This window comes from Telopea speciosissima, chromosome 11, assembly GCF_018873765.1.
Source record: "Telopea speciosissima isolate NSW1024214 ecotype Mountain lineage chromosome 11, Tspe_v1, whole genome shotgun sequence".
NCBI classification, from domain to species: domain Eukaryota; kingdom Viridiplantae; phylum Streptophyta; class Magnoliopsida; order Proteales; family Proteaceae; genus Telopea; species Telopea speciosissima.
Window position 1 is genome coordinate 8,371,725 of NC_057926.1, and position 24,468 is coordinate 8,396,192.

At 44.2% G+C, this 24,468-nt stretch overlaps 1 protein-coding gene across 3 annotated transcripts in view; it reads right to left on the minus strand.

Moving 5' to 3' along the window:
• Positions 1-973: 973 nt before the first annotated feature.
• The window catches only part of LOC122646862, a 41,374-nt gene continuing 17,879 nt past the window's right edge, over positions 974-24,468 (minus strand). The window contains exons 5-7 of one of the 3 annotated variants that reach the window (XM_043840482.1): positions 4,461-4,528; positions 4,160-4,367; positions 974-1,423 (exon numbers count right to left, since the gene is read on the minus strand). In XM_043840482.1, the coding sequence (XP_043696417.1) occupies positions 1,206-1,423; positions 4,160-4,367; positions 4,461-4,528 (494 nt within the window). In that variant the 3' untranslated portion in view covers positions 974-1,205. Of the gene's footprint in view, positions 1,424-4,159; positions 4,368-4,456; positions 4,529-24,468 lie in introns of all 3 variants that reach the window. The other 2 variants (XM_043840484.1, XM_043840485.1) reach the window with 2 other exon arrangements.

Consider the following 24,468-nt stretch of genomic DNA (forward strand, 5'->3'; position numbering starts at 1 on the left):
GATCTCTCCCCCCCCCCCCCCATCTTCCAATTAATTTTCATAACGGCTTTTCGCCTGATTTTCTCAGTCAATAGAATAAGGCAAGTTAATTGTCATTTTCTACCCGCTCCCAATCACTTAGGTTCAAATATAGCATACAACTCAACAACACAATTGTTGTGTCTAATATCAGTAATGGCCTCTCTAAATAGTTCTTGCACTGGTTTAATCCCACATATGTTTGCATGCCTTGGATCATAGACTGACGAGCTACTTAACACCTCCATAGCAAATGCTTTTAGGTTCTTTTATATCATTGGGGACTAGGTAGTCACCCTACAAATCTTCACTAGAAGATCCCTATGATTTCAGCCACGTGGAGGGTGAAGTTGCTGACATGGACCATCCATTCTTCTCAAACACAAGGTTCTACATTTATTTGAATGATCCACCTTCAAGCAACTTTCTCCCACTTGGTAATTCTCCCCACCTTGAATGCGTAGGGAAAATTGTCCTTGGAGGCCTGGGGTACCCAGGTCCTGAACACTGCAGGTTAAGTGATGATCAAGGAGGTACTAGACGCTTCTCATGAATCTGTTTAAATTCAATAAAGGATCAGGGGTCAACCAACACAAAAATGGATAATTACAGTAATTAAGATAATAATGTCTTTAGGTCTTCCTTGATATGTCCAGACCTGCTAAATATGTTTGAACAGGAAAAAAACAAAAACTGATATGAAACATCATTGTTGGCATAGGCCACCAGATCTGACAGCCTGCAAGCAATGCTAATATTAAAACCTAATACACATTTAATGGCATATATAGATGTAAAGAAAATGGTATAGGATGATTGTTTGCTTTAAGATATGGCCACATATAGCAGATGTTAGTTCCTGACAACATTTATGGTAGTAACACAACCCTCTCCCTGCTCTTCTAAAAAAAATTTTGAAAAATGGCAGAGAAGCCTTGTATGACTCTTCTGTATAACCAAAATCTATTTGCAATTAATAAGAGACTTGAAGCATCAGGATTTACAATATGTATCAAAAAAGATCTGACTACTATTCCCAATCAACCTCTATATGTACAGTTGTTGTATGTAGTATAGAAGCATTTCATCTCCTGTTGGCTCTTCCTAGTATTGAATGTAGAAGAGTTGGCAACCAAAATATGAAACAAAATGAAATGGAGCTGCAAGAATGAACCAGAAGAAGAGTTTTAACCATCGCCTCCAATGGCACAAGGAATGCATGGAGGGTCTTCAGCCTGCTCCTTTGGAGTGATACGCTGCAAACACTCATCATGAAAGGTGTGGCGACATGGTAGAACCGCGACCTCTGGACGAACGGAAGGAACGGATAGGGGGCCTGTTGGTGAAAAAATTAGATCCCTCTTGCATATCGCGCATTTCTCTGAATGATGGGGTTCAACAGGATCTGCAACAGACATTTTCTCCAGGTCACTTACTATTAACATTTTTCTCCTGCATACTGATGTTTATCATGATGCAATGATCCTCCTAATGCACTGATAGCATCACTCAGCCAGATAAACTCTCACACTAGTGAATGACGATCAATGGTTTTGAGTATAACAGTCAAGGATGGAGCTGGCAAGTGGCAAAAGGTAATTACACCATCAGTGTTACGGCAGCAAATTATAACCTCCCAGCTGTAAGCTATCTTCCAGCAAGGTGGTCCTGACTTTCATGAAGAATTTAAATTCAGGCACAATAATACTCGTATAGAAACCCCAGAGCCTGGGCCAGATTAATTGCTTCGCATAAAGTGATTTGATTCCTATCCAGCTCCAAACAGTCCTGAATATCCAAATCTACTGGCCTTCTTATAAGCCACGGCCTTCGGAAGCTTACCAAGCCTGACCAATCAGATCAGGGGCTATTTGGCAACCTAATGCCAACAACCAGTTATGATGCTCAGGGAGTAGTATTAATGACACTATCTCATTCAACGGCAGCAAGACTATTGATGAGATTCAGTTTCTTGGTTTCATGTCCTATTCCCTTTCTTCTTGCACTGGAAAACTGAGGTAGATCCTACAATGCCTTGGTTCTAGCAGACTCGAGCACTGAGAATTCATTTTTCCCTGCTCCTGCAGGAATTTCCTTATATGTGATAAAGTTGGATGGCACTGATCCGGTCCTTAATATATGATTTCCTACTCTATCCTGTCCATGGATTTCCGAGAAAAAAAAATGTTCGAGGTGTTCCGAATAAGGGCCATGGTATACTCTAAATGGCTAAATCTATATTTTCATCTCAGCACACAGATAGTTACTTAGTCTACAGTTTCATAATCCATGATTCAACATGGAACAACTGCATTCATAATATTCATCATGCCAGCTTTTGGATTGGAGGCAACCCAGTGTTCATGTCTTATCATGGACAAACTAACCATATGACAGGAAATTTGATCCAGATAAATCTAAACTACTATCCAGTTTATTAGTCAATTAAGTATTATCAGACAATTAAATTTGTCAAAACAGAGTGAAACTTAGTCAGCAGACAACCAAGGGCTGCTTCAATGCATAGATGATCAAGACGAATTCATGTGTCAAATTAACAGAGAAGGATCCCTGGCAGTGTTGTCGAGGGCCCGAGGCACAATGCACAAGGCATGAGAAATGAGAAAATCCACTCAAAAGAGAAAAAGAAATAATGATGCAGAAGCAATTGATTGGCTAGACCGGACTGACCGAATTTGGTAGCCCAGGCCTAGACACAACCAACCACGCACCAACCAGTCTTTGCATGGACCAGCCAAGTACCAGCCACCCAATATGTGTGGAGCATCGGCTGGCTAAAACCAGTCCCTTCGGCCGTTGATATTCTCAAGAAATATTTAGTAGGATTGAGTCTTTTATATTTTCTAGAAACTAGTCTTTTTGTATTCCTAGGTGTATTAATGTGTCTTTTCATTTTCCTAGACTTAGTTAATGAGTTGATTGCTTTTTCTAGGTGCTTTAATTAGACTTTTCAGTTTTCAAGTTGGGTCTTTTAAGTTTTCTATGGAGGAGTCCAAGAGTTTGTGTTGAGTAATTAATTTTACTTGGTATTAGTTTCTAGATAAGTAATTAGTTTTGGGAATTAGCTTCTAGGTGATTAATGCTTGAGTCCAAGAGTCGATTAATGCTTGAGTCCAAGAGTCAACTTTATTTTCTTTATACTCATGTAATCCAACAATGAAAGAAAGGTTTGAAGAATGAATTGAATATTGGATTTCATTGGATATCAGCAGGTGTGTTTGATCACCTTCCATCCCTCCCCTCTCCTTAATCTCCTTTTTCTTTCTCTCCCCCTCTCAATCTCATCTCTTCTCCTCTCTCTCACAATACTCCCTCTCATCTCCTGTCTCTTCTTCTATCTTCATCCAAGATCAGAATCTGATACTGAAACCTCGTCTTCTCCCTTTATCCTATCCCTGACCTCCCTATAAACCAGATCTGATCTCTCTATTACAGATTTGAACCTCCCGCCTGCGTCAAATAAGGGACAAGAAAAGCACAAAGGCCTACGAGTGCCTGAGATAAAGTGCGCATGCCTAACAGAAATGCGATATAAATGCAATGGTTACACACAAACAATGATTCTCTAGGTGAGCAACCCAATAAAGGAATCTCTTGGTGGTTTGACTATTTCTACCATGTGGAGGGTTGATGTAGCCAATCCTACCATTGGACAGATAAAGCACCTTTTGACCGTTCACCAATCAAATCCCATGACCCATCTCTACCATGTGCCCTCCGTATAGCAGATTTTCTCCCTCTGTATATTAAGATGTCAAAACACTGGAGGGCCGATGTTGCTACTGTCGTTGGATAGAAAGGGAACCATGTTTGTTCTTAATATGTCAAAGTTCAAAGCCACACCCGAATCATATGTATTGAACATTTTCCCCCATTAACCATGACCAAAATAACCTGTTGATTGTACCATATGAAATAGTGCTTTGGCCTGAAACTTCCCTAATGAGTCAGTGGTGATATTGCAACTTGTCCACCATATCTTGCCATTTGGCGGATAAAAGTACTCAAGGCCTCCACCTATAGATTCCTCTCTAGGGTGCTCACGCACGGATGATAAAGGCAAATTATGAAAAGCTAAAAGATTCATCTGATATATCAGCAAAAACCTCTCTTAGAATACCTTTCCTTCTGATATGGTAGACTGGCATAGTCTGATTTGAAGATGGAACATATGGACCAATGGAAGGTCCAGGTTTGCTCTTTCGATGCAAAATCTGGTGAGCAGCTGTAGTGAGTTGGATCCTACCCCTCTTAGCAGGTAATCTAGTGACACTTTTAGGAATCTGAGCTAGCGCACTCCTTTCTGCAGCAAAGATTGGTTTAACAGCAAATCATCAGCGTGTGGTATCATATGTCATAATAAATCTATATTAAAAATGGAAAGTTTGAAGTATTCAGCATGTCTCGTTATGAATACCACTGGTAACAGCTACTCCAACATCTTTGGCAGACTGGGCAAATTGATTGCCTTGAGATGGGCCTAATTTTCCTGCAGAAAGTCATCACAAATTATTACAAGATCATACTGAGACCCATAAAGAGCTCAAGCACTTCCTGGCTGTATAATTTAACCAAATAAGTTGACCTGTCCTACTTAGTAGTCATGAATTCTTTTCCTGGAAATTCGATAAATATGAACTATTAAATAATTCAGTTTCAGATATATGAAATGAATAATAAAAGGGTCCATCTGTTTGTAACCTTACTTTCTTTACCCCCATGCAATGATGTGGCATTATGGTAGGTCTAACAACAATTTCCCAACATGTGGTCCAACCTCATCATACATTTGTGTATAAAGGGTAGAATTATAAATTTACCTAGCCCTATCCCTAACCCCGACCCACTAATTCGAAGGTGTACCAGTTGCGGAAGCTATGGCACCTTGGGGTAACACTGTAACAGTCATCGAAGCTCAAGTAGACCTCCATTTCGCCACCCCTCTCCTCTCTACCCTCTTCATCAACAGTGAAAACAGTGTTTCTGGTACATGTTTGATTCAGTGGATGGCTTCCACAGCTGCTTTGCCTCTTTTTCTTTGTTTCAGAACTGGACCGTCAGAGACTGCTGATAACTGTAACAGCAGGGGTGAGAGAGGCTAAGAGTTGAAATGCAAAGTGGACAAAGAAAAGAGGTGAGAGAGAGGCTCATAGCAGATCTTGAGCAGGTTAGGGTGCTTCAGAAAAGAAATCCCTTGCAGAGTAAAAATGATGCTGTTGCCTGTCGTCTTCAGTGGCATCCACAGATACACTGAAACACCAAAAAGGCATCAGCTTGAGAATATCAATCTGGGCAAGGTAAGAAACGGGTTCCTCCATCCGGCAATGGTCCCCGCTTGAAACGGGCCATTTCAGGGAGGTTTGAATCTTTGAAGCAGGTTACTCCTTCTAGCACGGATCAACTGTTGATGTTGATGAAACAGTGTGAGAAATTGTTGAAGCATTTGATGTCGCACCAATTTGGTTGGGTCAACACGTGGACGCAGAGAAATTGAAAATTCCAGATTATTTCCAAGTTATAAAGCATCCAATGGCCTTGGGGACAATAAAGAGCAAGACAGCTTCTGGAGCAAACTCGAGTCCATTGGCTTTTGTTGGGATGTGAAGCCCACTTTCTCAAATCCATTGACTTACAATCCACCTGGAAATGATGTACATGCCATGGCTGATACACAACAAATATTTCGAAAAGAGATGGGAAGCTATCGAGAAGAAACTTTCCTCTACCGAGTTACAGGCAGCGCCTGTGAAACCTAGTGTTCGTAGAGAAACTGAAACTTCTAAGGCAAATCATACAGATGAAGAAAAACACAATCTGAGTAGAGAATTGGAATCTTTTCTAGGAGATATGGCCAGAGCAAATTGTCGATTTCTTGAGATATGCTGTAACATCGCCAGTTGGGAGTTCCTGAAACCAAACAGAACCAGAGAAGAGGGTCATGCAAACTAGCTTACAAGGTAGAACAGGGTAGATATTCCTCCACTTGCAAATCTAGGAAGGTGTGCATCTTCGTTGATTACCACTGGCAAACCTTGAGGGGGATATCAATCACAGACACCTCTGACCAAATTACTTTAATACCCTTAAAGTACTGAAGTATAATTTAAGGTTCTGACTTCTTGCTTTTTGCGTATGTCATTCACTTAAAATGAAATGATGTTGTTGGATTGTATGGGCCAGAATACCATGGGGGTATTCTGGACTTTTTACCTCTTTCATGATATGTACAGACATGTCAGCTTTGTTAGGGACAGTTCAGTCCATGTAATATTTTCTATTCATTATAAATATATGGCTTGGGGTCTGCCTTAGACTATCCAAGCATTCAGTTCTAGTTTTTTTCCTATTAACATGGTATCAAAGCAGGTTTCGAACTAGTGTTCTTCACGGCCCCATTCTCGATCTTTCTTCTTCTTCTTTACTTCCCTTCCTTGTCTCTTTTCCCCTCTTTTGTTCTCCATTCTCCCATAGGGCAGCACTGATGAGGTGATCACTAGATCCAGTTGCTGCCCTCCATCACCTCATTCAATGACAAAAAATTCTGCTCGATAGGAACCAGCCCCCCTGCCTGCGATATTTGAAGCTTCAATTTTTTTTGGATTGATTTCATCTCCCAATAAGAAATCAATCTCCCTTATTGAAGATCAAGACCTGCAGCATATTTTTCCAAGTTCCTATATCCATTCCTTGAACGTTTCCTTAGATCAATTCTTCCCAATTATCGATCTCGGGGTTTCAGGTTTCCATTGAAGCTGATTTTTGGAGGAGTAATCCAGCACCATTAGACGACCACTCGACCCAAATTTCAGCCCCTTTTTCTGAGTTTTTGCTTGATTTCTCCCCTATATTGATCCCACCAAATCACTGCAAAAGTCGATCTAGGGAATTGCCATCTCTGTTGCTGCTGATTTTTTGGGACACCTTTTGCTGCATATACAGAGGTCTCTCCCTTAATTTTTGGCACTTCTCTTGGAGTTTTTACTGGCTTTTGCCTCACAACAGCCCCTCTCTGCGATTTGGGCTTCTCTACTGCATTCATGGGTGACTCAGTAACTTCGACTGCTACTTCTGTTGGTGATGGCCAAGGCAAATCAGATTATCATACCTTTCCTCCTAATCCAATCAAGCTGGATGGCACTAATTACTTGCTTTGGTCTCGGTCTGCTTCCTTTGCCATTGCTAGCCATGGCCTTACTGGCCATATTAATTGTCACGCCCCTATTCCAGACAAGGAATATAATATCATATAAAGGGTGACTAGGACGACGCGTGTCATCCTACTAAACCGCCCGGATCACGACACAGTGTCCCAACGCTATGATCATAACCAATATTAACACAATATAATATTAGAATGCGAGAAAAGAGGAATATTACATTCCAAGGATCGTAGTATTGCGGAAGCGTATAAATCGAATAGTTCAAGATGTTGAAAGGCTAGATGATAAATACGATGAATTAGTTACATTTCGATGACCATCTAATAACTATCAAAAGCGGTATAATAGTAAGTATTTCAACATAGGCCTTAGCCCCAAAAGTAAATCAAAAGGGATCGAGTCCGAATATCCTCATGGCCCGTAGGCACGATCATCGCAAGGACACCCGTCGCCATGTTCCTCAAACACGGCCTCTGGTTCCTCCTCACCGATCTCATCGTATCCCGAGGGCTGAACTCCAAGTCCCGAGATATCCGTGCTGCATCATAATCTAAAAAGTGTCGCACGAGGGGTTAGCTCCACGAGCGGTGAGGGGATGGGGATGCACAAACACGCAATTCACATAGTCCAATGATGCATGCACATGTTAAGTCCATTTTTCCACCTAACAAACAACTAAGTCAATGGCATATGCTCGTGACAACTCGGGAGACACTGTGGGTCACTTAACTTATCGCCACAATGAAACCTCAATTGTCACGTGGGACCTACGCCGATCGAAGCCTCAAGACCACTCGGTGGCGACCTCGATAACCAATACTACTATGGTGGCCTCTCCACCTCCACAGAATCCGGTGTGCGATTACCCAACACCTAAACCCTGTTGGTAAGGGTCGTAGCATAAGGGTGTGAAATCTAGCCACAATATACTACATGCAAGTCCTATCGTCCCGGGGTAATCCGGCGCATCAACTTTTCATCCGGTTTAGTGCCCGGTTACAAGACGCGCGAACGCGCATCTGATTCAACATGACATTAACAAAATTTCTTCCTAAATGTATATAGTGTTGGGGTTCGCGCGGTACCCACGCACGAGACCCATCAAGGTACCACATTACCAATCAACATTATAACAATTGTATATAAGAGTATGCGATAAGCACAAACATGTTTATTAATTATAATGATTACATAATAAATAATGCAATAATAATAACAAGCCCAAACGACGAACCCGCTCACAGCGTATACGCTGACACGAGATTATCGGTTGTCGCCTCGATCAAGCAATAAGCCACAAAAGTGAATATATTAACCTATCAAAGAGTGAAATAAGGTTAAACGAGCGAAGGGAAAGGATCCCCAAAAGGTCTCCCATAAGCACTTAAGTATAAGGTTTGAAACAAAGTGGTTGCGGGAGTGGTTTCGTGCCAAAATTCTGCAACCACATGTAAATCCTAGGAAACCGGGGTTCGGGACGAGTTTTAGTCAAGGTCGGATGCGGATGTGGTTTTAAAGCGAAACCGAGTGTAAATCCGACCTTCCGGGGGCTCAGGACAATTTTGGTCAAGTCGGATGCGGATGTGGTTTGAGCGAAAGCGAGTGTAAATCCGACCTTCACGGGGCCTTCACGGAAGGTAATTTCGGGGTGGTTTCTTGCGGTCGAACCACATGTAAACCCTCACACCTTCAGGTCAAAATCCGAAGGATTCCCCTCCAAGGACCCCATTTCAAGTGGTTTTAAAGCCTGAGGACTTAGGAAACTCCATCCTAAGCTCATTAGGGTCCAACCTTAAATCTCTCAAATGGCGATGAGAACCCTCACATTAGAGCTCATAATGGAGTGAAATAACTCCACCGTAGCTTGGCTTTAATGCTCCATCGACTCCACTAGGTTCAAGAGAGATCTAGGTCGATCTCTCCCATTACCTGACCCCTTTTAAAATCAAAATAGAAGAAGGAAGAAGGTTGATAGCTTACCTACCCCCAAGATGAGAGCTCCACGATTTATGGCCCAAGAGATGGGGTCTCCACCTTCCTCAAGCCTCTCTCTCCTTCCTCTTCCTCTTTCTCTCCTCTTTCTCTCCTCCACGATTTAGGGTAGAAGAGAATGATGAAGGAGAAGTAATGTTCTCTCTCTCCCTCGTGGACTCATTTATAATAAATGGGTATTTGGGTACCTCTAGACAAATGGGTCATGAGGCCTAATGGGTCAACCCATTAGTCCTATGTGGGTAAGTGGATGGAATAACCCATCATTGGGTCAATAGGTTAAATGGGCCTGCCCACAACTTTAATTAGGGAAAAGCCCATTCTTAGATGGGTTCATATGAGATGGGTATAAGTCCCCGATGTACTTCCTAAAGGTACGTGGGACCCGAACTTAAATTATTCCCTTCTCTCATGAAATAGCTCGAGCGGTTCAAGCCGGACCAGCCGAGGTTACGAGGAAGAATAATTAATAAGTCTTGAGGCTAGAACTTACTTTTCCCCTAAGTCGTGGTTTATTACCCATGACCAAGCAGCTCGCCGCGCAATGCTAAGCTCATCGCGAACGAATTATCCAGCGAGGTGACGGTCAGGATGCTCTCTCCTGAACTCCTCGCTTCGGGCTGGTACTTGGAGGGTAGTCGGCGAAGTCGCCGTCAACGAACTTTCCCATTTGGCGGTTGAGGAATCTTTCCTCCACAGCTGAAGCCCGTCTTGTGGTCAGCGATTTTGTAGCTAGGTTTGACCATCATGGAGAACAAGTCACCGAATACATGTGGTATCTACACGTCACGAGAAGAAATGTTATTTAATTATATCCCGGATACGGGTATAACATCCCCCGCCTTATAAGAAATTTCGTCCTCGAAATTTGGCGTACACTGTAGATAGGCGAAAAGGGTATTTCGCCCGCATCTCTACCTCTGCCTCCCAAAGCTTCCTCTTAGGATGGTTGCACCATTTTATCTTCACATAATGAATGGGCGGTTACGAAGATGAACAACCTTGCTTGCCAAAATCTTTTCAGCGACTCTTTATAGGACATGTCGCCGCAAGTTACGGTGGTTCATACGTCAATACATGGCTTGGATCATGGACATACTTCCTCAACATGGACACGTGGAAGCGTCGTGCGCCTTCTAAAGATGGAGGGAGTGCTAACCGATATGCCCCGGTCAATCCGTGCAAGGATCTCAAAAGGCCCTATAAATCTCGGACACTTGCCTTCTTCTCAAACGCATCACCCCTTTGGAGGGTGATACCTTAAGGAACACTTTATCGCCAATAGTGAACTCAAGGTCTTTCCGCCTAAGTCTGCATAACCCTTCGCTGGGTGAGCCGCCGATCCGCTCACGAATCAAGTCCACCTTCTCGCATGTTGCTGAATCAACTCGGGCCGAGAATACGCCGTTCACCTACTTCGTCCCAATATAACGGTGTCGGCCTTCTTCCCATCTCGAGCCTCAAACGGTGCCATGCCTATAGTAGCCTGGTAAGCGTTATTGTAAGCAAACTCAATAAGTGAGAGATGCTCGTCCCGGCTGCCCCGCATATCAATGGCACAAGCTCGGAGCATATCTTCCAATGTCTGAATAGTCCTCTCCATCGTCCGTCGGTTTGAGGGTGGAAGGTCATCTTGAAACTCAGCAGTGTACCCATTGCCTTCGAAAACCACCCAGAACTTAGATGTAAATCCGGGATCCCGATCGGAGATGATCCGACAGAACTCCGTGTAGGCGAACTACATTATCAATGTCAAGCGAGCCGCTTGTCCATCGAATAGGTAATCTTCGTAGGGATGAAGTGAGCCGTCTTTGTCAATCTGTCAACGACAACCTATATGGTATCGACACCTCTAGCGTGCGGGCGACCCGGTGACAAAATCCATGGTAACATGCTCCCTTCCGCTCTGGAGCGAGCGATACTGAAGAGGCCATGAGGTCTTGTCCGTCCGCCTTACTGCCGACAAGTAAGACATTTTGCCACATACTCGGCCACATCCCTCTTCATTCCACTCCGCATAATATTCCTTCAGGATCTCTATACATCTTCGTACTACGGATGAATAGAATAGGGAGAGTCGTGGGCCTCGCTAACACTTCCTTCCTCGGCGAGGGTTACTAGGAACACATAGCCGTTGTCCGAACATGAGAACACCACTCTGTTAAAGTAAAATCCAGTTCCATTGCGTGTCCCCCTTGATAGCCTCAATAACCTTTTGAATCTCCTCATCGAAGCCTGGGCTGATTGAATTCGCCTACCGAGTGTGGATTGTCTTGATAAAGCCGATAGAGATAAGGTAACACCATCAACCAGAATTCGAGGTCCATCCTTCTAGCTTCCTCGATGAGTTTCTCACTGTGCTAGTGATGCCAGATAGGTGAGATTTCCGGCTCGGCGCATCCGCTACTACATTTGCCTTGCACAGGTGGTAATGGATAGTACAATCATAATCTTTCAACAACTCGACCACCGTCTTGCCTCATATTGAGCTCCTTTTGTGTAAAGAAGTATTTGAGGCTCTTGTGATCACTGTATATTTCGCTCTTCTCACCATATAAATAATGTCTCCGGATCTTGAGCGAAAACCACGTGTGCAAGCTCCAAATCATGGGTCGGGTAATTCTTCTCATAGTCCTTGATTGCCGAGAAGCATAGGCTACTACCTTCCCATCTTGCATTAGAACCAACCCAAGCTCAATTTAGATGCATCATGTAGACTACCATCCCTCCCAGTACCATTAGGAATGGTAATCTTGGAGCGGAAACCAGCCTCTGCTTGAGCTCTTGGAAGCTCTTTTCACGCCTATCGGACCACTCGAACTTCACTCCCTTTCGGGTCGGTCGTGTCATAGGAGCGGAGAGCCTTGAGAAGTTCTCGATAAATCTCCTGTAATAGCCAGCTAGTCCCGGGAAACTACGAATGTCCCGCATTCTTGGGTATCGCCATCACTCGACTTCACCTTGCCAGGGTCAACCTCTATACCCTTACCGGAAACAAGGTGTCCCAGAATGCCACTGTTGTAGCCAAAACTCACACTTCTTGAATTTGGCGACAACCCGCTTCTCCTTAGGCGTTGCGATACTAGGCGGAGATGGTCGCATGCTCCTCCTCGCTCTTGGAATAGACCAAGATGTCATCAATGAAGACAATGACATACTTGTCTAGAACATCGTGGAACACCCGGTTCATCAACTCCATAAAAGCGGCGGGGCATTGGTCAGCCCAAGGACATGACCAAGAACTCATAATGACCATAGCGAGATCGAATCTTTGTCTTGCGATATCACCATTTCGATCTTCAATGATGGTACCACGCCGGAGATCAATTTTCGAGAACACCTTAGCACCGTAGTTGATCGAATAGGTCATCGATCTAAGCAAAGGATACCGGTTCTTGATTGTCAATTTGTTGAGCTCACGGTAGTCAATGCGCGACGCATACTACCGTCCTTCTTTTTCACAACAACACAGTGCTCCCCAAGGAGATACACTGGGTCTAATGAAACCCTTCTTCAACGGTCATTCAACTGCTCACAGTAGCTCCTTTAGCTCGATTGGGGCCATCCTGTAAGGTGCCTTGATACTGCGGGCTGCACCAGAATCGATCTATCATGAACTGTCTCGCGATCCGGTGGCACCGCGTTAAATCCTCGGGAAAGACATCGGAAAGTCTTTCACCACGCTGACTCTTCCAAAGGCAGCTCTTTGGCTTGATGTCTATCACGAGATGCTAGATAACACGACATCCCTCTGCCAACAACCTCGTACTTGGAGGCGAGATGATAACCTTCTTGGGTCTCTCCCGCCTAGTACCCATAAACACAAACTCTTACCTTACTGGTTTAAATAGAACCTTCCTCTCGAGCAGTTACGGCTTTGTGAGTTGATAGCCAATCCATTCCCAAAATCACATCAAAGTCTTTCATATCCAGCAGTACTAAGCTTGCTTGAGTCCGTGACCCGCACATACCGGCGAGGATCATAAACCGAGTTAAGTTCAACCTTGCTACCCGTTGGTGTATCGACTATCAATTTCCGGGCCATTAGCTTTGGTTCAATGGACATCTTCTTAAGCAAAACTAGGGGACACAAAAGAGTGTGATGCCCCGAATCAAATAAAGCATAAGCGGTGAGAGCAAACAAGAACGACACGACAAGCAAATGACAACCAATCATAGAAACAAAAGCTATTAATATGCACATCTTAAGAGTAGAGTGCATTACCTGTAATAACATCTTGGGATCGGCCTGGGCCTCTTCATTTGTCGAGAATACACCCGACCTTGAGATCTATGGGCCGGAGGGAAGAAGAGAACGCACGATTGCCTTGGCTTGGGGTGCCTTTTGTGTAGCTGCACTGGAGGACCTATCATCCAGGGATGAGGACAGATCTCGAACCATATGCCCGGACTCCTTGCAATTGTAACATATAAGAGTCTGGGAACCATAGTGAGGAGTTGATGTAGGCACAGGCGCTTGCACCGCATCGACCTCCGGGATGGACCGGAAAAGTAGTAGTGTAGGATCCTCTCTTTTGGAATTTTGTGGATCCCCAGGTTCGTGAGAGGTCATGGGTCTTTTACCGCTGAATGGCCCTGTAATTCTCTCTCTGCTTGCTCCTCAATCACCTTAGCGGCTTGGACCGTCTCAAAGCATCGTAGGGTACTTGTGTAGCACCACGAATACTAATGCTAGTCTAAGCCCCTTTCAAACTTCCTAGCCTTCACATTCTCGGCCTTCATGTGTGCGGGCGAAGTAAAACAGCTCCTCAAAGCTTCTTTGGTACTCGAGGACCGATTTGGATCCTTGAAAGAAGCTCATAAACTCGGACTCCTTCCTATCACGGAAGTTTTGAGGGAAGAAATTTTTGAAGAAGACTTCCTTGAATTGAGCCCAAGTTGCCTCCGGGTGAGTTGCCCAAAAATGGTCTTTAGAGGAGAGCCACCACGCATCGAGAATCACCCCGGAGTGGTAGGTAGCACACCGGATCTTGTCCAGTGTCATTCTGTATGTATCAAAGATCCTCTCAAGATCCCTTATAAATGTTGCCGGGAAAAAGGAATCATGGGCCATCTTGTAGAAGGTTGGAGGGACGATGTTTGAAATCTTTCCGATAGCCTAGCGACATCCTGGCCGGAGCCACCGCTTGGTGGAGGAGCCATTTGAAGTGGGAGGTAGAGTAGGTCTTGGCGCCTCTTGTGTCAAAGGAATTCCGGCGTAGCTTGAGCCGGAGAAACACTAGGTACAGCGAGAACCCACAGGGCAAGGTGGGGGAGGATTGACTTGCACGGGAGGAGGCGGCTGCCTTTCCCTAACAAAGGCTTGGAACATAGCGATCATGTTTTGCATAAATTGGCGCTGCTCTTGTTGCGCCTCCCTATGCTCTCATTCCATGGATTGCAACCTATGTTGCTCAACAACGCGGCGACATCCGCATTATTACTAGCGGCGGTGCTACCGGTAGAACCGTATTTGAAGCCTCACCGGCTTCTTCCTAGCAGGAGAACGGTTGGCATTTGGCCGTGTATTAACCATGGTTCCATTCTGGTTCGACACCCATAGTTATAGGCCGATAGCAATATTAAGCAAACCAATCAAAAATCGATTTACAAAGGTAAACACAGGTTACGAGGGGTAAGGGAAGCGATAATGAGGGTAATAAGCATTAGAAACAAGTTGGTTAAGCAAAACAGTCAAAAACCCGCTTCGGCCGGGTCGGATTTATGTGCGGTTTATTTAGGCTGCATCCGAGTGTAAACCGAGATTCACAGGACAAAGTCTGGTCTCGGGAAACCGCGGATTCACGATCGGTTTCAAAGTTTTGCACCGAGTGTAAAACCGCGTGGCCCAAAAATAGAATTTCTAACTCGAAACTCTTTTTCAAAACCCAATTCCTATTTCTAAACACACCCTACGCTCCGGAGAACCCCAAAACCGCACTCGTTCTTGCTCCATTTCCCTTAGGTGGATTTTTGGCACTCCAACCCACCTCCATGAGAATCCGATCGAGTTCGGTATGACCTCTTCCCTCTCTATCAATCTATCTCTTTCTCCCTTCGACTTCTCTTATGGAGAAACCCCAAAATCCATTTCGGGTTTACTAGGTTTGAGTTTTTTTGTTTTCTCCTAGCTATATAGATGGATTTTTGTCCATCCTACCTTCGTTTCCCATCATATGCAACCTAGTTGAGGCATTTCCCCCAATTTTGCACCATCACCATGGGTTTGGGTTGGATTTTGGAGAAATCCCAAAACCCTAACCGAAAATTCTATTTCTTTTTTTTTTGCCCAAATTAAGTTCGGTTTTGGTAGGTAGGCTTGGTGTATGTAATTTGGGGTTGTCTCAAGCCATTACCTATTTACTTCTTGCAATTTGAACTCCAAGAACCACATCTGAATTTTTTTCTTTTAGAGTTTTCAAACATGCCTCATGATCGAATGCACCCCTTGTTTGCTTGCATTTATCATTTCATAAGAGGGCTTAATCCCAAGCATAACATGGCTATGAATAATTGTCCCTATGATTTAAAATCCTTGCACCATATCTGAATTTTCCTTTCTTATGATGTTCTAAGCATGATTTACCACAAGTTAGCTCCATATATATTGCTTGAACTAAGTATTTGGTAAAAACTTCATGTTCTAGGTATACTATGGCCATGTATGTATATTGTTTACTATGTCATTCAACTTCCAACCAAATTCTGAAAATTTCCTCTTTGGATTTCTTAGTATATTTCTTATCAATTCAGTCCAATTTTGTTTGAACTAATTGCCTGTATAATATAATGCTCTCCAAGCATAATGTGGCCATGTACATTTATCCTCTATGATTGCATCTACATGTTGGCCATGCGTTCCCCTTTTCCCTAACTCCTTAGACCATTCACAACAAAATTGTCCTAGTACATTTCCTACTGTAATTTGGTTAATCTGTTGTAGGAATCAAGGTCTAGGTTCTAATTCCTTGTCTCTTTTCATTGTATATCTGCTTAGGCCTTAATATCCAAGCATTGACTTAATATGTTTCTATATCCTTGGCCTTCTTTGGTTGCAGAGTTAGGAAGTAAATGGCTCCTAGAACAAGGCGTGCACGGGCCGAACAGGCTGCCCCATGCTTTGGATGCACTATGGTTCCAAGACCTAGAGAAACAAGAGATGTACCAAGACCACTTTCGCTTTAAGAGTATCTTGGAGGGGAAGAGATGTGGTCTTGGAAGACCTCAAGGCCTACAAAATAGGGCCGAGATTTGAAGCTTTGGGGTGGTCCAACCTCCTCGACCTTCCGAGCCATTCTATCCCAAGCTCATTTGTCGCTTCTACGCCAACCTGCACACCGAGAACCTAGGCACGCGAGATTACCGGATCATCTCTTATGTCAAGGAGTCACCATTTCCTTCACAAGGGCACGGTTGGCGTGCATCCTCAATGTAGCTATTTGGGGAGAGAAGACCTCATGCGCACAGTGGAAGAATCCCTACTCCTTTCTCGGGAGAAAGGCATACAGGAATTATACGGGGAGCTTACACGTGGGGCATTCGAGAAGAAAGTGCACGAGACTTCTTTTGCTAATTCTCCAGGATATTGAGCCGGATTGTGCAAGACAACATCGTGCCTATAGCAGGTCACCGCACCATGCCTTCCATCTTCGTAGGCTATGTGGCCTATCACCTCTACAAAGGCATTCCCATCTGCACGCCCCTACATTATCATGCGGACCATGGATCATGCGGGGCAAAATCCCAGGAAGAACTTAGATTTACCCTATGGGAGGTTGCTCACCACTATTTTCCAGCATTTTGGAGTTGACTTGAGTGAGGAGGATCAAGACTTAACCAAGATCCACCTCTAGATCGTAATGCGGGCGAGGATGCGAATGCGATGGATGCATATAGTGATGGGGAGCCATTGGTCCCCCAGAGGGCCACGGGCCGAGCCTCAGTACAGGAGCCTCCTCCTCGCCCGGTGCATGCGGCCTCTTCATCCGGCTCGCTCCTAGTGGGTCTAACATCGGAGGATTCTTGCGGCCTCTGGGCCGAGATGAGCACCGCATGGCTCAGGGGTTCAAGGAGTGAACACCAGGCTCGATGCATCAGACAGTGACGCACGGAGAGCTTGAGCGTGCCAGATGGAGGACCTGCACTCCTACCTCCATGATGAGGGCACGAGAGGATGAGCCCAAGCGGTGATGATGAGATGGAGCAAAGAGACCTCCTATCCATTCCCACCATGCTCTCTATGGACTCCTAGCTATTTGTCTTACCACGCAGCAAATTTTTTTTTTTTTTTTTTTTTTTTTTTCCTGGTTGTAAGAATTTGAAGTTTACGATTCGCTGAATTTTGTTGTAATCGCTCATTTGGCTTATGGAAAATGTATTCAGCATTGGAATTAAGGAATATATATAAATATATACACATGTCTTTCCTTCCACTTGTTGCTTTATTATTTGCTATTGTCTTCGGCTTTCTTCCTAAACTAGCCTTCTCCCTAGCATTCGCACACATTCCAATTATGCGTTGTTAGAAGCTTTTAATTTAGCAACCTATTGTGTAGAGTAAATCACAATTCCGCAGAGCGTGGCTGGTGCAGAGCATCTCGCTCGATACCAGTCACGCCCCTATTCCAGACAAGGAATATAATATCATATAAAGGGTGATAGGACGATGCGTGTCATCCTACTAAACCGCCCGGATCACCGACACGGTGTCGGCCAACGTCATGCCATAACCAATATTAACACAATATAATATTAGAATGCGAGAAAGAGGAATATTACATTCCAAGGATCGTAGTATTGCGGAAGCGTATAAATCGAATAGTTACAAGATGTTCAAAGGCTAGATGATAAATACAGAATTAGTTACATTTCCAATGACCATCTAATAACTATCAAAAACGGTATAATAGTAAGTATTTCAACATAGGCCTTAGCCCCAAAAGTAAATCAAAAGGAATCGAGTCCCGAATATCCTCACGGCCCGTAGGCACAATCATCGCAAGGACACCCGTCGCCATGTTCCTCAAACACGGCCTCTGGTTCCTCCTCACCGATCTCATCGTATCCCGAGGGCTGAACTCAAGTCCCGCGAGATATCCGTCACCGCATCATAATCTAAAAAAGTGTGCGACGAGGGGGTTAGCTCCACCGAGCCGGTGAGGGGATGGGGATGCACAAACACGCGATTCACATAGTCCAATGATGCACGCACATGTTAAGTCCATTTTTCCACCTAACAAACAACTAAGTCAATGGCATATGCTAATCGCGACAACTCGGAGACACTGTGGGTCACTTAACTTATCGCCACAATGAAACCTCAATTGTCACGTGGGACCTACGCCGATCGAAGCCTCCAGACCACTCGTGGCGGCCCTCCGATAACCAATACTACCACGATGGCCTCTCCCACCTCCACGAATCCGATTGTGCGATGACCCAACACCTAAACCCTGTTGGTAAGGGTCGTAGCATAAGGGTGTGAAATCCACCACAATATACTACACGCAAGTCCTATCGTCCCGAGGGGTAATCCAGCGCATCAACTTTTCATCACGGTTTAGTGCCGGTTACAAAGACGCACTGGCGCATCTGATTAACATGACATTCAACAAAATTTCTTCCTAAATGTATATAGTGTTAGGTTCCGCGCCGGTACCCACCGCACCGAGACCCATCAAGGTACCACATTACCAATCAACATTATAACAATTGTATATAAGAGTATGCGATATATGCACAAACATGCTTATTAATTATAATGATTACATAATATATAATGCAATAATAATAACAAGCCCAAACGACCAAACCCACTCACAACGTATACGCCAAGCACCAAGATTATCGTTGTCGCCTCGATCAAGCAATAAGCCCAAAAGTGAATATATTAACCTATCAAAGAGTGAAATAAGGTTAAACGAGCGAAGGGAAAGGATCCCCAAAAGGTCTCCCATAAACACTTAAGTATAAGGTTTCGAAACAAAGTGGTTGCGTGAGGTGGTTTCATGCCAAAATTCTGAACCACATGTAAATCCTAGGAAACCGGGGTTCGGGACAGTTTTAGTCAAGGTCGGATGCGAGATGTGGTTTCGTAAAATCGAAACCGAGTGTAAATCCGACCTTGCAGGGCTCAGACAATTTTGGTCAAGGTCGGATGCGGATGTGGTTTGTAAAACAAACCGAGTGTAAATCCGACCTTCAGGGGCCTTCACGGGAAGGTAATTTGGGGTGGTTTCTTGCAGGTCCGAACCCACATGTAAACCCTCACACCTTCAGGTCCAAAATCCAAGGATTCCCTCCAAGACCCCATTTAGTGGTTTTAAAGCACAAGGACTTAGGAAACTCCATCTAAGCTCATTAGGGTCCAACCTTAAATCTCTCAAATGGCAATGAGAACCCTCACATTAGAGCTCATAATGGAGTGAAATAACTCCACCATAGCTTGGCTTTAATGCTCCATCGACTCCCTAGGTTCCAAGAGAGATCTAGGTCGATCTCTCCCATTACCCAACCCCTTTTAAAATCCAAAAATAAGAAGGAAGAAGGTTCAATAGCTTACCTACCCCCAAGATGAGAGCTCCACGATTTATGGCCCAAGAGATGGGGTCTCCACCTTCCTCCAAGCCTCTCTCTCCTTCCTCTTCCTCTTTCTCTCCTCTTTCTCTCCTCCACGATTTAGGGTAGAAGAGAATGATGAAGGAGAAGTAATGTTCTCTCTCTCCCTCTGGACTCATTTATAATAAATGGGTATTTGGGTACCTCTGACAAATGGGTCAGCGAGGCCTAATGGGTCAACCCATTAGTCCTATGTGGGTAAGTGGATGGAATAACCCATCGTTGGGTCAATAGGTTAAATGGGCCTGCCCACACTTTAATTAGGGAAAAGCCCATTCTTAGATGGGTTCTATGAGATGGGTATAAGTCCCCAATGTACTTCCTAAAGGTACGTGGGACCCGAACTTAAATTATTCCCTTCTCTCGTGAAATAGCTCGAGCGGTTCAAGCCCGGACCGACCGAGGTTACAAGGGAAGAATAATTAATAAGTCTTGAGGCTAGAACTTACTTTTCCCTGTCGTGGTTTATTACCCATGACCCGAACAGCTTCGCCACGCAATGCTAAGCTCATCACCTGACGAATTATCCAACCGAGGCGACGGTCCAGGATGCTCTCTCCGAACTCCTCGCTTCCGGGCTGGTACTTGGAGGGTAGTCGACGAAGTCGCCGTCAACGAACTTTCCCAGCTGGCGGTTGAGGAATCTTTTCTCCACAGTGCCCGTCTTTGTGGTCAGCGATTTTGTAGCTAGGTTTGACCATCATGGAGAACAGTCAGGCATACGTAGCGTGGTATCTACCGTCACGAGAAGAAATGTTATTTAATTATATCCCGGAATGCGGGTATAACATTAATGGCACCAGTGTTATGCCAACTGAGACTGGTGCTACTCACGACAGATGGCTTCCAAAGAATGGAGTGTTCATGTCCTACCTCATTGACTCCATGACCTCAGACCTTGCGCATGGGTTTCTTCTCCTTGATACGGCCTCTCAGATTTGGGCTGCTTGTAAGGAGACTTACTGGCTACTTGGCAATGATGCCCAGGTGTATGAACTCCGGAAGAAGGCTCTACACACTACACAGGGAGAATTATCTATATCCAAATCACTTCTCTGATTATTACCCGACTACTGCTGCTGAAATCACTTCATACAAGAAACATGTGGACAAGATCGGGTTTATGATTTTTTGCCTGGTTTGAATATGGAGTATGACCAGATTTGTGTTCAGGTATTGGGCCATAAGCCTTTTCCCACACTTGAACAGTCCAATGCTTTGGTCTCCTCTGAGGAAAACCATAGGGCTGCTATATTGCACCCTCCTATTACTGACAGATCAGCCCTCCAGACTGCTGCCCCGGCTACTCTTACACCTGTTGACACTTCTTCTGGTGATTCTACTACTGGAACTGTTGTTTGTGAGCACTGTCACAAACCTTACCATACCAAAGAGAAGTGTTGGAAACTTCATAGGAAACCGACTGACTTTGAGACTAAGAGGGCTGCCAAGAAAAAGCCAAAGAACAAGGCAATCATACTGAGTCTGTTACCACAACCCCTGCTACTGACACTGGTCTATCCCAGGACAACCTACAAGCATTCCTCCGTGTGCTAAGGACTTCTGCTGTTGCTGCCTCTACTACATCTGCTGCTACTGCCAACTCTTCTGCTCCTTCAGGTTCACATTTGCCCAGTCAGGTATTTCATTTGGTGGTCACTGTGCTTCTGTAGCTTCCCATCCTTGGATCATAGATTCTGGGGCTACAGATCACATGACTGGTTCCTCTAGCCTGTTCCATCATTATTCTCCCACTTCTGGGAAAGACAGATCAAAGTAGCTGATGGTTCCCTTTCTTCCATATCTGGAAAAGGAATCATCAACTGCACTTCCTCTCTTCCTTTGTCCTCTGTTTTACATAGTCCTAACTTTACTACTAACCTTCTTTCCATTAGTAGTATTACCCGTGATCTTAATTGCAAAGTAACTTTTTTCCTTCCCATTGTGTTTTTCAGGATCTAGGCTCTGGGAAGACGATTGGATTGGGTAAAGTACATGGTGGATTGTACCTACTTGAAGATGGTCATCCCTCTCCACTACCAATACCTTCTCCACTACACCAGAACTCCTTGGTCTCTTCTGAACTTTACCAATGGCACTCTAGATTAGGTCACCCTCCAATAGGAATTTTAGCACATTTATTTCCTAGTTTGGTCACCCAATGTAGCAAGGATGACCTTTTTTGTGAGGCTTGTGTTCTGGCCAAACAGACACGTTCAACTTATTCTTTATCAAATATAAGGAGTTCTTCTTGTTTTCAATTGGTGCATTCTGATGTTTGGGGTCCTAGTCGTAAAACATTTCTTTCTGGTCATCGATGGTTTGTTTCTTTTATTGACTGTCACTCTAGGAACACATGGGTGCATCTTTTACACACAAAAAATCAGGTTTTTGAATATTTTCAATATTTTCATTAAATGATCCAAACTTAGTTCCAGGCTATTCTCAAAATATTGAGAAGTGATAATGGCACTGAGTATAAAGAATCTCACTTTCAAAAATACCTAGCTGACCATGGTATTGTTCACCAGACTAGTTGTGTTAATACCCCTGCCCAGAATGGTGTGGCTGAAAGAAAAAACCGTCACTTGTTAGAGGTGGCCAGGGCTTTGATGTTTGCTAGGCATGTCCCATCTCAATATTGAGGAGATGTTGTTCTCACTGCAGCCTATCTCATCAATAGATTACCTTCTTGGGTTCTTGACTCCCGTAGCCCAGCTAATGTTTTAATGGGGAGTTCCTCCTTTATTGTGACTCCCAAAGTGTTTGGTTGTGTGTGTTATGCTAGAGATACAAAATCTCCAGGCAAACTTGAACCTAAGGAGTTACGTTGTATTTTCTTGGGTTATTCTCCAACCCAGAAGGGTTATAAGTGTTACCATCCCCCTTCCCGTCGTACTTTGGTCAGTGTGGATGTTATCTTTCATGAGACCCTTTCCTATTATTCTTTACCACCCCTTCAGGGGGAGAGTTCTAGTGAAGATGTGCTGTCCTTTGAGATTCCTCCTCTTGATGTTTCTCCTCTTCTAACCCCTACAGCTGTTGTCCAGCCCCCCATGGCTGCTACCCAACCTCCTTTGGCTGCTGCCTAGCCTCCTCTGGCTGTTCCTCCCTCATCCAAAGGGAATCCTTTACAGGGGGAGACTATGGAAAAGAGTGTTGTTGATGTTCCTATTCAAGGGGAGCTGACTCCAGTCCAGAGAACTATTGGTGAGTTTCAGAAGAGGATTGACAACTCCAATATGATCACCGATAAAAAGGGAGGCACCAAAAGGGGGCAGCTTCAATCCACTGTAACACCAATACCCATCCAATTGCCGGCTCAAGATCCAGATCCTTCCTCTCCTGGTAAGCCCTCTTCTTCCGACCTACCTATTGCTCATCGCAAAGGTACTAGGACATGCACTCTGCATTCCACTTCTCGTTTTGTTTCTTATAGTTCTCTTCTCCTTCTTTTCGTGCATTTGTATCTTCTCTTTCTTCTATTTCCATTCCTAAAAATTGGCAGAAACATCTATAGATGGAAAGTGGAAGGCAGAAATGTTGGAAGAAATGAGAGCACTATACAAAAATAATACGTGGGATCTTGTGGCTCTTCCTCCAGGGAAAAAACCAATTGGATGTAAATGGGTCTTTATGGTCAAACAGAAGGCAAATGGGGCAGTGGATCGATATAAGGCACGTCTAGTTGCAAAGGGGTTCACTCAAACTTATGGAGTTGACTATCAGAAGACCTTTGCACCAGTAGCGAAACTCAATACTGTAAGGGTGTTATTGTTTGTGCTGCAAATCTTAGGTGGGATCTTTAGCAGTTGGATGTAAAGAATGCCTTCCTCTATGGAGAGCTTAAGGAAGAGGTATATATGGATATTCCACCAGGCTTCTCTGATGACAGGACCAGGGGCAAGGTCTATAAATTGAAGCGTGCTCTTTATGGGTTGAAGCAATCACCTAGAGCCTGGTTTGGCAGATTTCACAAGGCTATGATTTCAGCAGGCTATAAGCAAAGCAATGCTAATCACACTTTGTTCATCAGACTAGTTGGTGACAAGGTAACTATTCTCATCGTCTATGTGGATGATATTGTGGTCACTGGTTTCAAGAAATTGAAGCACTTCCTTGGTCGTGAGTTTGAAGTAAAGGATCTGGGGACTCTAAAATATTTTTTAGGGATAGAAGTTGCTCGATCTTCGAAGGGCATCTTTCTCTCTCAAAGAAAATATATCCTAGATCTATTGTCTGAGACTGGGTTGCTAGGTTGTCATCCTTCAGATACTCCTATGGAAGCTACTATAAGAATTAAGGAAAAAGAGGGTGAACCTGTTGACAAAGGTCGTTATCAGCGATTAGTGGGCAAACTAATCTATCCCTCTCACACGACCTGGAATAGCCATTGTTGTAAGTTTAGTGAACCAGTTTATGCATGATCCTTATTCCTCTCACATGGAGGGAGTCCTTCGTATTTTGCGGTATTTGAAGTCTACTCCAGGAAAAGGAATCCTTTTCTCTCCCAATGGTCATCTGAAGGTTAAAGCTTATACCGATGCCGATTGGGCTGGCTCTACTGACAAAAACTCAATTTATGGCTATTGTTCCTTTGTGGGTAGAAACCTTGTCACATGGCATAGCAAGAAGCAAAATGTTGTGGCAAGGTCCAGTG